This window comes from Alexandromys fortis, unplaced genomic scaffold, assembly GCF_014885135.2.
Source record: "Alexandromys fortis isolate MF-2015 unplaced genomic scaffold, M_Fortis_MF-2015_v1.1 scaffold_144, whole genome shotgun sequence".
NCBI lineage: Eukaryota > Metazoa > Chordata > Mammalia > Rodentia > Cricetidae > Alexandromys > Alexandromys fortis.
The window spans coordinates 966,043-980,280 of NW_026068021.1; the positions used below are offsets into that span (position 1 = coordinate 966,043).

The following is a 14,238-nucleotide window of genomic DNA, read 5'->3' on the forward strand; positions in this document are numbered from 1 at the left end:
AAAAAAAAAAAAAAAAAAAAAAAAAAAAAAAAAAAAAAAAAAAAGGAACCAATAAGTGGCTGGAGACAAATCTGGAGAGGCAGGTGGTGGCCAGATGATGAATGGTGCTGTCTCCCATGCTAATCAGCCTAGAATCTATTCTTCAAGCAATGAGTTCTGTAGAGGATGGGACATAAGATGGCAAGCTGGTGAGAATACAGGCCAGCAGCTGGAAATAATGGAACCTTTGGGAAGGCCGTGTAATGAAGTGGGCTCCTTGTCTGGTTCCATGGGTGCACACACTACTACTACCTCAAAGGGGTTTTAAGAGGAAGAATTCCCTTGGATGGGCCTAGAGGCATGGTTCATGGGCAATAATAGCACCTCATAGAGGTGAAAATAGGGATAACACTTCCTACACTTTTTCTTAGTCAAGCCAAGCTCCCCTTAAGTATTAGTCTGGAGCTTTGTTAACCAGTCATCATAGGGCTCACTGACCAGCCACCATAGGGCTTAGTGACCAGCCGTCATAGGGCTTAGTGACCAGACGTCATAGGGCTCACTGGTCATCCATCCATTATAGGGCTCACTGACCAGCCGTCATAGGGCTCACTGGCCATCCATTGTAGGACTCACTGGCCAGCCATCATAGCCTACTTGGTAAGGTTCCATGACAGTGATAAAAAATCAAAGTGGATGGCACCCAGGGAATGATACCTGAGATCTTCTGAACTCCACACACATGTGCACATAGCATATGTATTATCTGCATGCACATGTTCACCCCACATATATACACAAGCATGAAGAAAGAGGCAGAGGTGGGGCCACAGGAGCAAAGAATTCAGGATGACACCAGAGTGGAAGGAACAATCAAGTAGAAGGGTTCTGAGGATGACAAGGCGGGGGTGTGTGGCCTGAAGTCCTTTGGAACTATGGTGATCTGGCTTCAGTAGGGAACAGGAGGAGTCGGGCAGGGGTGGGAACTGAGATGACTGCAGAGTCCTCTCCTTTAGGCAGAGGAGAGGGACTGAATTTTTGGAGAAGGTAGGGAAGAGTGAACCAGGCATGGGATGAAGGACTGCAGTGACTAGCTTTTATTACTTTTTTCTTTGGGGACAGTGACAGTGTAGCACTAAGTAGCTCAGGCTGCCCTCAGATCTTAACTCTCCTAGTACATGAGTTACAGGTGTGCACTCCCATACCTGGCTATGAGCAGATATAAATTTGTAATGAAAGTACATATGTATTTTATATTATAAGTAAATTTAAATTTTTAGAAATAAAAAACCACAGTTATAAACACTCACATTTACTAAAAACAAAACCCAAGAACTAAGTATCATAAGGTATTTATGGGTTTTCTTTTTAGATAAATATACTACAAATACCTTACTAGGAGATAGTGAAGTAGGCACTAAGTTTAAAAATTATCATGAAGAAATGACTTGATTTTTCTCACTCGCTGATAAAAGACTATTGCAACTCTAGTTCAGCAGGGGGATGTCTTAGTCCAGTCACAGAAGACAGGCAGGGACTCGGTTTAGCAACTACAATGGCGTCTTCTAAACATCAGGGTTGCTATGGAAACTTGTGGTGTTACACTGAGAATGTGCATTTTTAACACTCAACAAATGTTCATTTAAGTTGGGTGATACATTTACAAAAAGGAGCATTGAGGCTCTTTTGCAAACACAGAATGAACATTGAACATCTGCCCACTGTGTTTGTGTGTGTGCCCGTTTGTGTGTGTGTGTGAGGGGGTGGCTACAAGGTCAATGTGAGGGGTGTTCCTCAGTTGCTCATCAACTTATTTTTGAGGCAGGGTCTCTCCCTGAACCCAGAGCTCACCAGCTGGTTTCCCTAGATCCTGCATCAAGTTTTAATTAGCTCCCTGATTCCAATAAGATGTCCCAACCATATCAGGAGAGAAACGAGCAACACATACACATCAATAACACCAAAATGAATCGACAGACGCAAAACAGATCCATATCTACAGAGCTACAGTCAGGCACAGGCTTACCCTCTACAACACAAAATCTACTTGTATCCTTTTGCATTTTTTACAGACGAGAAACACTGAAATCGCAGCGACTTTCCTAGAATTTACCGAGTTATAAGATGACCCAAAGAGCTGCCTCTGTGAAATCAGACAGCCTGGAGAGGTACCTGGTGAGCCCTGCATTCATTTGCATCTTTGGTTCACTTGAGAGCTTTTCTTTTCCTGACAGCTCCCCTTAACCATGACCCCACAGACACATCGTTCTTAGCTACAGTCAGGACACATCTGGGAGAGTGAGAAAAAATGCTTTTCATTTTGCAACCAAATTCTAATGCGGCCTAAAGGCCTGGGAAAATTCAGCTACTAGGAGGCCCTGCACCAGCTCTGCAGAGAAACCCTCTCTGCTTGGATCCCCAGCCCTGCTTATGGAATCAACCCCCTGCTTACCTCGGCTCACTAGGTGGGGACCCTGAACTGGCACGATGACACTGCCAACCTGCCTATGTCCCCAGCTCACTGGGAAGCACCTGTGACAAGAAAACCATCACACTTCACGGCAAGAGGAATTTTGTATGCCTACAGGGGCCAGACATTCTCCACACAGTTTTGACTCCAGTTAAGAGCATGGAACCAGGGTTAAGTTCACACTCTGCCTTGGTTGTCTATACATCTCTGAGACAGCCCTTCTGTGATGGTAGGCATGCAGGGAAAGCAAGCGCTAGGAAGGCCCTGTCTCAGCCACTGAGAAGCATCTGCCTGGTTCCTACAGGATCAAGGACTTTTAGGAGAACAGCAGCCTCATCAGCCTGCTAGGAGGAACTGATGGAAGCTGCTCCCCCAAGCAGCTGGCCTGTTGGGTGGCTGGGGTTATTCAGCACTGTCCACTTCTAAGTGCCAAGTGTGGGCCAAACACAATCCCCGTTTTAGTATGCCCGCTGCTAAGCGGTTCTCTCTGGCTGTAATTAGCCTGCGTGTTCAGTTGCTTCTTAACGGGATTCATTCCTAATAAAAATAAAAAGCTCATCACGGGTCCAGATGACAGAGGCAATCCTCCGTTTTGCTGTGATAGGAAGGTACACGACCAACCAACTGGTAGCAACACGTGCTGCTTCTGTTGAGACCACAGACTAGTCTTGCGTGATTGAAGTCAGGGATAGGCATGCGGTAACTGTCCTATCCTCCCAATACTTGGCAGGCTGAAGGGCTGACCCAAGCTGGGTCCAGCTGAGAGGATCACAGGGCAATGACAGACCAGCCAGGGCCGTTCTTTGGCACATTCTTAACAAATGGAAGTACCTAAAAAAATACCTGCAAAGTTGTCTAATGTGTGCTCTTGGTGACCATTGGTCAAGGGTAGTGACAGATAGGGGCTGGTAAGGTGACTGGGTGGTAGAGGGCTTGTCTAGAATACATACAAAAGATACTGGGTTTGACCCCAGAATCTTAACACACAAGAGACAAAAATTAGTGCCATATGGACCCTAATACACACACACATACATACATACATACATATTGACTGTATGTAGGTGCATGTGTATACATGTGTATGTGGAGGCCAGAGGTCAATATCAGGCATCATTTTCCAGTTGTCCACATTGATTTTCCAGACAAGATTTCTCACTGGGACCTGACTCGTCCCTATTAGCTGACAAGTGAGCACAAGGAATCCAGCTGTCTCCATTTCTCTAGCACGGGGGTTACAAAAGTTTCCTATCATTCTTCGATTGCTAGTATGTATTCCACAGGATCAAACTCAGGTCTGCATGTGCATGCATCAGGGTCTTTATCAACCGAGCTTTGGGCATTGATGAATCTGATCACTTCCTTGTTTGAAGCTGAGGTTGGTCACTTCATGTCTGTGTTCCAGCATACAAGGCACTGCCCAGTGAAGAGCAGATGTCAATCAACATGGATGAATGGAGGGTTGCATATAAAGCCTGCTTCTGATTTAGACAGTATGCTTGACTGGAAAAATGAGTCTTGCTGTCAGTTGGGAAATGGCCTGTGTGATATTTTGAATCAATGCCCATTTGGGTGTCAGTAAGGGAAGGTAGAACACTTCCCTGGCAGAAGACCGCCCAGAATGTCATGCTGTATAGCACTTTCCTCTGAATGTTGACATCCCATGTTGGAGGAAGCCTCCTTAGGACCGAGGGAGCAAACAAGAAGACAGTCTCAGAAAGTTCCTGAAACTTACGAGTTGCAAATGGCCTCTACTTCCCCAAAGTTATATAAGCACTGAAGATGGTTTAGGGGAGGAGCCTCTGGCCTGTTGAGTTGCCTGGAAGTTGTATGGAGAGCCTCAGGGTTCCAATTTTCATGAGTCACCATCCATGCTGGGTGGGTTTTGATGATGTGGCTGCATTTGGGTGGTCCCTGCTCCTGTAAGTAACCCCTCGGCCATATTCCTGTGGGTGACCCCCAAACACTCACTAGTTCAACAAGCTGTACCTTGGTGGTATTGCTACTGTGGTCTGTTGCTGGTTCTCTATTTGGTGAGTGGACATTTGTTCACTTCTTTCTAGGGATAGTGTGATTCAGCAGTCCATCCTGGTGGCTCTGCCACAGATCCACATCGTCTCATTTCCATCCTGGTGACTCTGCCACAGATCCACGTTATCTCATCTCCATCCCAGTGGTTATTCCACAGATCCATGTTATCTCCATCCTGGTGGTTCTTCCATAGACCCACGTTATCTCATCTCCATCCTGGTGACTCTGCCACAGATCCACGTTGTCTGATCTCCATGCTGGTGGCTCTGCCACAGATCCACATTATCTCATCTACTGAGTAGCTATTAAACTCTAGGACCAGGAACACAAAGGAGAGCAGAACACCACTCTTTGTCTCCAGGAGATGGATACCTGCCAGGAGCTGTCTTTATGGTGGATATCTGTCAACTTCTGACAACAAGAGCTCTGCTCCTGTCATATTCTCTCCACACATATTCTTGTCACGGGCCATGCAGTCATGACAGCCTCAGAAAACCTTGTCTTGTGAAAAGGTATTTTAATAAATAATGCTGACACTTCCCTCTCTGGCTGGGGATTAAATGTTGACACTGTTGTCAGTTAGCCTGGCCCCAGTATTACTTTCTCTATGGAAGGAAACTAGGTCAGAGGTCAAGGAGAGAAAAAGGCCTGACTACAGTATCTCCCTCTGAGCTGTGTCCAAGCTTACTGTTGTGGCTGAGACATGGATGTAAGATTCAGAAAGTTAATCTAAAATATAGTTCTATGGTAGTGCACATGCTTAGAATCCTGTGGTGAGGGGTCATGGCTCAGGGGTAGAGCACTTGCCTAGATGCCCCCAGTGAGGGGCTGGGGTGTGGCTCAGGGGTAGAGCCCCTGCCTAGAATCCCCCAGTGAGGGGCTAGGGTATGTCTCAGTGGTAAAGCACCCACCTAGAATCCCCCAGTGAGGGGCTGGAACATGACTCAGTGGCAGAACAGTGGCCTGGAACCAACCAGTGAGGGGCTGGGGGTGTGGTCAAGGCTAGCATTCTTACCTAGCACCCATCCCTGATTTAAAAAAAAAAATTGTTAAGGAAGACTCCAGATTATAGCTCAAAAGTTACACTGAGCTGTGTGCCGGTGAGCCCTTTGGAGGGGAACAGCGGTGAGAAACAGCACTCTGTCCCTGCCAGCATTCTAAGTGAAGGATAAAGCACAGAGATGGTACGTGGCCTGTTTGACAGGGGCTGAGGGGCAACAAGGAGCCCAGCAGAGTGAGGTGGCCTGCAGCAAGCTGAGGTTACACAGGACTGGAGAGTTTGGGCTTCATCCTAGATGCTATGGGAGCTCTCTGGGGCTCACAGGGAGAGATCAGGCCCATTGCTAGTTGGAAGGAGTCAGCACTGGTGTTTGCGGGGAGAAAGGCTAAGAAAGGAAAAAGTGGAAGCAAGTCCTGGAGAGGCATCTGGGGGCATCTTAGGCATCTGGGGCAGTTTAGGAACTGGGGCAGTTTAGGCATCTGGGGCAGTTTAGGCACCTGCGGCAGTTTAGGAACGGGGGCAGTTTAGGCATCCTTAATGGGCTCTTGAAATGGCCCAGACTTGAGAGAAGGGACAAGGGTGTCAGAGTAACCTCAAGGCCTAAAAGGCCAGGGCTGCTGCTGCTCAGGTAGGTGCAGCAGAGGCTATAAGGACTGGTTCAAGACTGCGGCCCAAGTGGCATAGAAACAGGACCACAAGTGAAGGAAGTGGAAATGGCTAGGTATGTGTGTGGGGGGGCAGGAACAAGGTTAGGGCTAAAAGGATGGCAAGATGCCAATAAAAGTAGCTATGTCTATGCAATAGTCAGGGAGGAATGTGAGGCCTTTGGACGGGGTTCTGAGGCCAGATAGACAGACAGCAAATGAGGAGGAGGTGGGAAGGAAAGGAACCACTCACCCTGGAGTCTGGTTGAAGCCAGCTAGGAGTCAAGAATTCTAACTCATAGCCAGGTAGTAGTGGCACACACCTTTAATCCCAGCACTCTAGAGGCAGAAGCAGGTAGATCTCTGTGAGTTCAAGCCCAGCCTGGTCTGCAGGGTTTCAGGACATTCAGAGCTACACAGAGAAACCCTGTTTTGTAAAGAGAGAAAGAGAGAGAGAGAGAGAGAGAGAGAGAGAGAGAGAGAGAGAGAGAGAGAGAGAGAATTCCAACTCAGACATCAGTGTCCACAGTGAGTATGGCTGATAGATGATACTCTGTTCTATACCGGCATCTCAGAATATTAACAAAGACATGAAGCAGGCTTGGGCCTGAATGTGTGTGTCCTTGGGTGGGGCCTCAGTCCTCTCTGGGAATCTTAAACAAGCCGCTAACTTCTACAGTGAAGATGTTCCTTGTCTTGTATCCCCATCCCCAGCAAGAGTTTCATTTATCAATTGCAGTCCCATCAAGTGCCCTCAAGGTCCCCTGTGACCTCATTTATGTTCCTCAGTGACTCTTGGAGGGTAATAGCATCAAATGCCACCAAAACGGTGTTTCATGAATATCATAAAGGCTAGGAGGGGCCGACTCTTCTTTAAGAAGCCCACACCCATCTTTCTTCCCAAGCACCTCACTTTCTCTTAATCCTCCTGCCTAAAATCTATATTAAAATGTCTTTTCATACACTCAGACTCAGTTTCTCGCTGGCTTGCCCTGAAACTCTTTTCTGTGGTGAAGTCAGGAATCCTGCTTTATTTGAGTTGAGGTCCCTAAAAGATTAAAGGGAACATGCCTCAGGTTGCCAAGGGTAACAGTGTGTGGCTGTACCTCCATCCTTGTCACAGCTGACCACTACCCCATCCCTGGTGTGTGTCATAAGAAAGATGCGCTGGCCTATTGCAGGGGCTGGAGAAGGAGCAAGCAGGGGCAGGCAGGAGGGAAGGAAGGGCAGCCCCTCCACCACCGCTGGAGGGAGCCAGGGGGAGGGGAGGAAGGACAGCTCCCTCTCCCTACTGGAGGGAGCCAGGGTTGCTTAAGGAAGTGGCTCAGAGGCGGGGAGGAAACCACAGGGCTACTCCCGACTCAGCACCACCTCTGTATCTGAGAAAACAATGATGGAGACCTCTAAATTCTGCATTGTAAAGACACACGGGTGCCCATCCACACCATAGGAAGGAATCGACACTCATGTCTTACCACCAGCCTAGCTTGTCTGCACATACACACACACACACACACACACACACACACACACACACACACACACACACACCCTGTTAATGGTTGACCTGTTCTGGGTTAACCCTCCAAACCCAGGTGCTCTAGATGACAAGGATGACAAGAGCAGGCTCTAACTAGACCCCGTGATTCATGCAGTGCTGGAGTCCAGACATGCAGAGTGAGTGGGCCGGGTCTGAAAGGAGGTGCATAGACATTACATATCTCCTAACCCGTGTTCCAGAGACCAACAGCTCTGAGATGTTTGACTGCCTGTCCCTCCCCGCCCCGCTAGGACCCATCACTGGAGATGAGATATAGACAGATATTTAGGATACTGACCCACTGTCCTCTCAGATGGCTGGCTCTCTGAACAGAGTGTGGTTCCAAAGGTTCAATTCCTGTCTCTGCTCAGGGACTTCTGCAAGTGACAGGTAGCAAGCAGCCCCAAGCTCCAGATATAAAACCCACTGGGGCGTGGTCTCTCAGCGGCTATAGGCTGGAGGAGCGGAAGGCCCTCCCGCAACACCCAAGATGCAAAGGCCTGCTACTGCCACTCTGAAGTCAGATCTAGGAGGCACTGTTACCCCCTTTCCAATGTGCCCCATGGATTACACTGTCCTCTAGGACCCCAGAGGCAGTCTCCTGACTCCTATCCTGTTGGGACTGGTCTCAAGAGCCCATGAAGGATGCCTCCTCTCCCCTAGCCACATTCTTCTTCCCTCTCCTTAACACACCAGCTTACTCTTGCTTTTGCTGCCTATGTGTTTCTGTCCGTGAGGCAGTGGGAAGGATATGACATTAAGAGCACAAGGGGCTGGGGCTGGAGGGGGTGGCTGTTAGCAAGAACATTGTTGTGCAAGCATGAGGACCTGGGTTCAGATCCCCAGCACTCATGTAAAAAAATCTAGCGCTGTGGCAGGCCGAGGCAGGAGGATCACTGCAGTTGGGGTCCACCAAACTAGCTCCAGATTCAGTAAGGGACCCTGTCTCAAGGGAATAAGGTGCAGAGTGATAGAACAGGATACCTGACGCCCTCCTCTGGCCTCCTAGCTTACACAGGCATACCCTCATGCCTTATAACACACGTGCACACACACAGACACAGACATACACACACACACACACACATATACACAGACAGACAAGCAGACACACACACTCACTCACATTCACACACATCTGGTTTCTCTTCTGGACCAACAGCTTGCTCAGCTACTTACTGTTTTCAGACAGCTGCACAGTATAGTAAAGGACTGGGCTGTTTCCGTCAAAGGGCCGGACCCACGACAGCGTCACTGAGTGGCTGCGTGAAGGGCTCAAGCTGGCCAGGAGGTTCTGAGGTGGGTGAGGCAGCTCACTAGAGGCAAGGGAGGAAAAAGAACAAGAGGAAGGTGAAGTTAGACTGACGGGTCATCTGATGCTCATGTTGGAGGGACCTGGCAAGTGTTGTTCTGGAATAAGGACAAACTGCTCTGTCTGTGGGTCCCAAAATAGCAAAGTAAGCCCAGCTCCACCTTTTGTGGTACAATTTGAATATAATTTGATCTATTATGATACTTTCAACTATTAACTTAAGATAGCCTAGAATCACCTGGGAAGAAAGTCTCCATGAGGGATGGTCCAGACCAGGATGGCCTATGGACATGTCTATAAGGGATTGTCTCAATTGATGTGAGCAAACCCAGCCCACTGTGGGTGGCACCATTCCCTGAGTTTGGGTACTGAACCATATATGAGTAGAAAAAGGTAGCTGGGTACTAGGCACAGCATTCATTTATCTCTGCTGACTGCGGTTGTGATACAACCGGTTGCTTCAAGTTCCTCCCCCTTCAGAGTCTTCCTGATAATGGACCATAACCTGGAACTGTGAGATACAATAAATCCACTCCCCAGGTTGCTTTAGGTCACATTTTAACACAGCAATGGAAAGGAAACGAGAACAATCGTCTCCTTTAGTTGCTCTATACTTTATTTTTTGAGGCGAGATCTCTCCCTGAACCTGCCTGGACCTTAGTAGTTCAGCTAGGCTGGCTGGCCAGAGAACTCTAGGGATCCTCCTGTTTCTGCCTCCCCAGAGCTGGGAGTCTAGATGCATACCATGGCACCCAGATGTTTATGTAGGTGGTACAGAGTGTGCTCTTGAACTCACATCTGTATGCTTGTGCAGCAAGCCCTTTAGCAGCTGAGCCATAGCCCTGGTCCCCGCATTATAACATCGATGAGACATACTGTGGTTGATGATTTGCCAATGCATCTAAAAGCTGGCTGTGTAATCCCAGCCAGCCCTATGAAGAGGAACGGGTGGCACTGAGGATCTGCCAGTGTGTGGGCTGCCACACTCACCCATTTGGAGTTTGGGGGAAACTCTTATTGACAGCATGGGGTTATACTGTTATTCTGTCTCCCGTACGCATTAGAGGTTTGGGGGAAGCACTTAAGAGTAAATGTGGTGCCGGGCGGTGGTGGCGCACGCCTTTAATCCCAGCACTAGGGAGGCAGAGGCAGGCGGATCTCTGTGAGTTCGAGACCAGCCTGGTCTTACAAGAGCTAGTTCCAGGACAGGCTCCAAAACCACAGAGAAACCCTGTTTCGAAAAACCATAAAAAAAAAAGAGTAAATGTGGTGAGAACTAACTAAAAGCCTGTGGAGATGGTAAAACACACACGGGCAAGGCCATAAAATGGAAGGGCAGTTATAACGCCTAAGTTTCAAGAAGAGGTCACTTACTTAAGGAAGTCATTGCTGGTGACAGAACAGAGTCTCTCCCTGAACTTCCCAAACTGTAAAAGTTAGGTTTAGTCTTAGATCTCTGGGACTTGAGAGCTGGGCGTGCTCTGTGCTCCTTCTGCATGGTGCCTGCTCCCATATCACACCGGGTGTCACAGAGGGGAGGGCTGCCAGGCATGACCTGTGCCACCCACTGAGTTGTTTTGGGTCTCTCTTGGACATCAGTTATCAGAGAACATACGGGCCAGAACAAATGCCAACATTGTGCTTGATATTTTGGAAGCTTGGAGGCCTTATTCATTCATCCATTCATTGGCTGAGTCTTGATAGCCCTGGCTAGTCTGGAACTTACTATGCTGGCCACACTGGCCTTGAATTCTCCAACATCTGACCTGAAAGTGATGGGATCTTGGGCACACACTACTATGCCCCACTCTGTACTTGATTGTGTGCGCTCATGTACATGTGTATTTGTGTATATGTGTATTCATGTACATGTGTGTTCATGTGCATGTCTGTGTAATTGCATGTGGAATCACAGGCAGAAGTTTGGCGTCTTCCTCAATTATTCTCCATGTTAGTTTTTTTGAGTCAGGGTCTCTCCTGAACCCAGACTTCACAGATTTGGCAGAAGTAGCTGGCTAGGAAGCTCCAGGAATCTTCCTGTCTCCATTACTCATGTTGGGGTGATAGGTATACACGGCCATTATCAATTTTCCCCTTTTACTGAAAATAGATTCTTTTCTCATACAATATATCCTGGTTGCAGTTTCCCCTCCCTCTACTCCTCTTGGCTCCCCACCCCAATCGGAACATACTCAGCTTTTTATACAGGTGCTGAGGATAAACTCAGGGTCTCCTGCTTGCACAGCGAATGCCTTACACCTGACTTCCCATTTAAAACTGCACGTGTGAGCTGAGGGTTATAACCCGTGTGAGAGCACTTTCCTGGCAAGCACAAGACCCCGGGTTCCATCCCTAGCAAGACCCAGAAAGAAACGCACCCTCTCTATCTCCAAGTTGCTAAAGCTGCTTGCACTCAGCTGTGTGGGAGGGGTAGCTCTCTCACTAACATTGCTATTTCTAAGCAAATGAACATTCGTCCTGTAGATAGCACTGGGTTGTGTATTATCACTAAAATGCAGAATCTTGAGCATGGAATGTTGTCTTTTGTTCTCTTTAACTGTGAATCAAGTTTGAAGTCAGAGAAGAAACTGCTGTTTCCATTTGAGTTAACTGATAACCAAACCTCTGTCAGACACCAATAAACACTGTTCAAACAAACGAACAAACAAGGCTGAGACGGAAATATCCATTCTCCTGTTTCTTTTTATTTCCCTTAAGGTGTTATGGGTTTGGTTCGAAATAAGACCGAAGTGGTTGAATGGCCCTAAATAGAAACAAACTATTTGCTACTTTTCTTGTTGCTGTGACGAAATGTCTGACAAGGGTGACTTAAGTGGGGAAGGGTTACTTTGGCTCACAGTTACTTGGCTTGAAGTTACTTTGGCCCACAGTTACTTTGGCTCAGTTTCTTTGGCTCACACTGTGGAAGGCATAATGACAGGAGTATGCTGGTCACATGGCATCCACAGACAGGAAGCAAAGTCTGCTCAACTTACCCTTTTCATTCTGGCCAGGGCTCTGGACAACGGGACGGTGCAGCCCACATTCAAAGTGCATCTTCCCACCTCAGATAACCTAATCTAGAAACGTGCTCACAGGCTTGCCCAGAGGTGTGTCTTCTAGGTGATTCTCAAGCCTGTCAAGTTGACTATATTCATTTTTACACAAACCAAGAATAAACTTGACTAAAAACATCCAGATAAAACTGTTGATAATAGCAGTTTTTTCTGGTCTGGGATAGAGCTTCTAAAAACACTTGGGATATTTAGAGGGATGGGGCTGTCTTAGTCACTTCCGTGGGCCTCTGGTACTGTAGGTGAGGGGCTGCTTATGAGGTCACTCAGTTGGGCCCTGGACAAGAGAAACGCCATTGGAGGCTGTCATGCCAGTTCGATCTCTGGCTTCTGTGGGATGGACAGAGGTTGGAGACCTTCAGTAATAAGCCAGCTTTCAGCCAATCAGGAAACTTCTATTGGGTGTGGCTCCACTGTGCTTCCCTGGCAGGTGTTGTGAGGTAAGATGTGCAAGCCAGAAGGGGGATACAGAACCAGGCAGGTCACGCCCCATATGTCACACACATGCATGTCTGCCTCTGCCCAGAGCATGTGCATAACCTCACAGTACAGCCATCCCATGCATGCAATTTGGATATTTCTCAACTCTTCAGCTCATCACTGGTCTGGTCGTGGTTGTTTTCTCCTTTATAAAAACCTGTAATTAGAACCACAGCTCTGTGTGCAGACTGCAGCTGATGGCTCAGGAGAGCGCTAGCAGGTCAGGGGGTATGGAAGTACCCTAACTCCCAGTTTCTGCCTGAGGCATGGAGCTGTGCTGGAGTCTCTGCCTTTGACTTGTGAGATCTGTGCTAATTCCAATTAATTAGTGTCTGATTCCACTGCAAAGACGCCTCCAATAATAGAAGTTGGTCTGACCCAACAAACATGAACTAGAAAACCAGCAGGGGTGGCCAGGGCTCTGGGTCCTTGTGTGGACACACAACAGCTCCCAACAGTAGAAGAATATGCATAGACATATGACATAGACATAGAATATGTCTGCATAGACAGACCAAGCCCCAGAGGCAGCCTTTGCTCCAGGCCTGTCCCATAGATACACAATAAGATCCTAGGAGCTCACAGTTGACATTTTTTCCTTTCAATTAGTGTGTGTGAGTGTGTGTGTGTATACATGCTTGTATGTATGTAGGTGTTCCTTCACATGTTTGTGTGCATGTGGAGGCCAGAGGTCAACATCATCTGCCTTCCTCTGTCACCCTCTGCCTTGAGATAGGCTTTACACTGAAGCTGGATCTCATCCATTCAGTAAGACAGGCTGACCAGGCCTCCCGTCTCTGCCACCCCAATGCTGAGGTTATAGATTATAGACTATAGCTGCTATAGGTGGCTTTTTACATAGGTGCTGGGGAGACAAACCCAGGTCCTTATGCTTATGCTGCAAGTGATCTACCCACTGAGACATTCCCAGCACCAAGCTTTCTCTTTAACTCTCTGATGGTCATTTTGGGGATGAGACATAAGACCTCTGAGCAACATGTCATGGATAAACCTGGCTTTCATATATCCCGGATCCAGCCCAGAAAATCTTATCCAACAGGAGTAGGCTGCACCCAAGCACTTCACTGACAACTCTAAGACGAGTGGGTAGATGATGTTTGGGGGTCTCAGACGTTTACAGCTGCACAAAGTGAGGACATGACTACACTAAGCTGTGGTCGAGGGGAAGGGTTCCATCGTCGACATGAGAGAGATACAGCCAGAGGCATCTGGAAGAGTCCAGAGCATGAAGAGAAAGCAGCAGATGAAACATGGTTAGTAGACTGAACTGGGCCATGGGAGGAGGGGGGGGGGTAGAACGAGAGAGGAAGAGGAGAGAGAGGGGGTAGATCGAGAGAGGAAGAGAAGAGTGTGTGGGCAAAGGAGACCAAGAGAGAAGGACCACGAGGGCATAGAGAATACGTGGCCTAAATGGCAGGTTATAAAGGTACTAGAAGCTGGGGGAGAAGCTCATGAGCTGGAGAGGTTTAGGGTAAATGGGTGGGGTGAGAGGAGAGGAGCTGAGTGGAGCCACAGGTACTGAGTGAGTCTGGAGGCCAGCCTGAGCTTTGGTGTGCTAACAGGCACCGTTAGTCCTATGTCCTGAGTTTCTTCTGGATCTGATAATACCCAATGGTGACAAACCAAAGACATGAGGAACAATGGCAGTGGAAGCCAGTTCAGAGTCGCCTTGCAATGGAAATGGAAC

The 14,238-nt window shown here is 48.0% G+C and overlaps 1 protein-coding gene across 1 annotated transcript in view; it reads right to left on the minus strand.

Annotated features, from left to right (window-relative positions):
* Positions 1–14,238, minus strand: part of Sdk1 (sidekick cell adhesion molecule 1) — a 961,631-nt gene that overhangs the window by 218,001 nt on the left and 729,392 nt on the right. Inside the window, exon 14 of the mRNA XM_050163182.1 lies at positions 8,844–8,980. Within this exon, the coding sequence (XP_050019139.1) occupies positions 8,844–8,980 (137 nt within the window). The remainder of the gene's footprint in view (positions 1–8,843; positions 8,981–14,238) is intronic.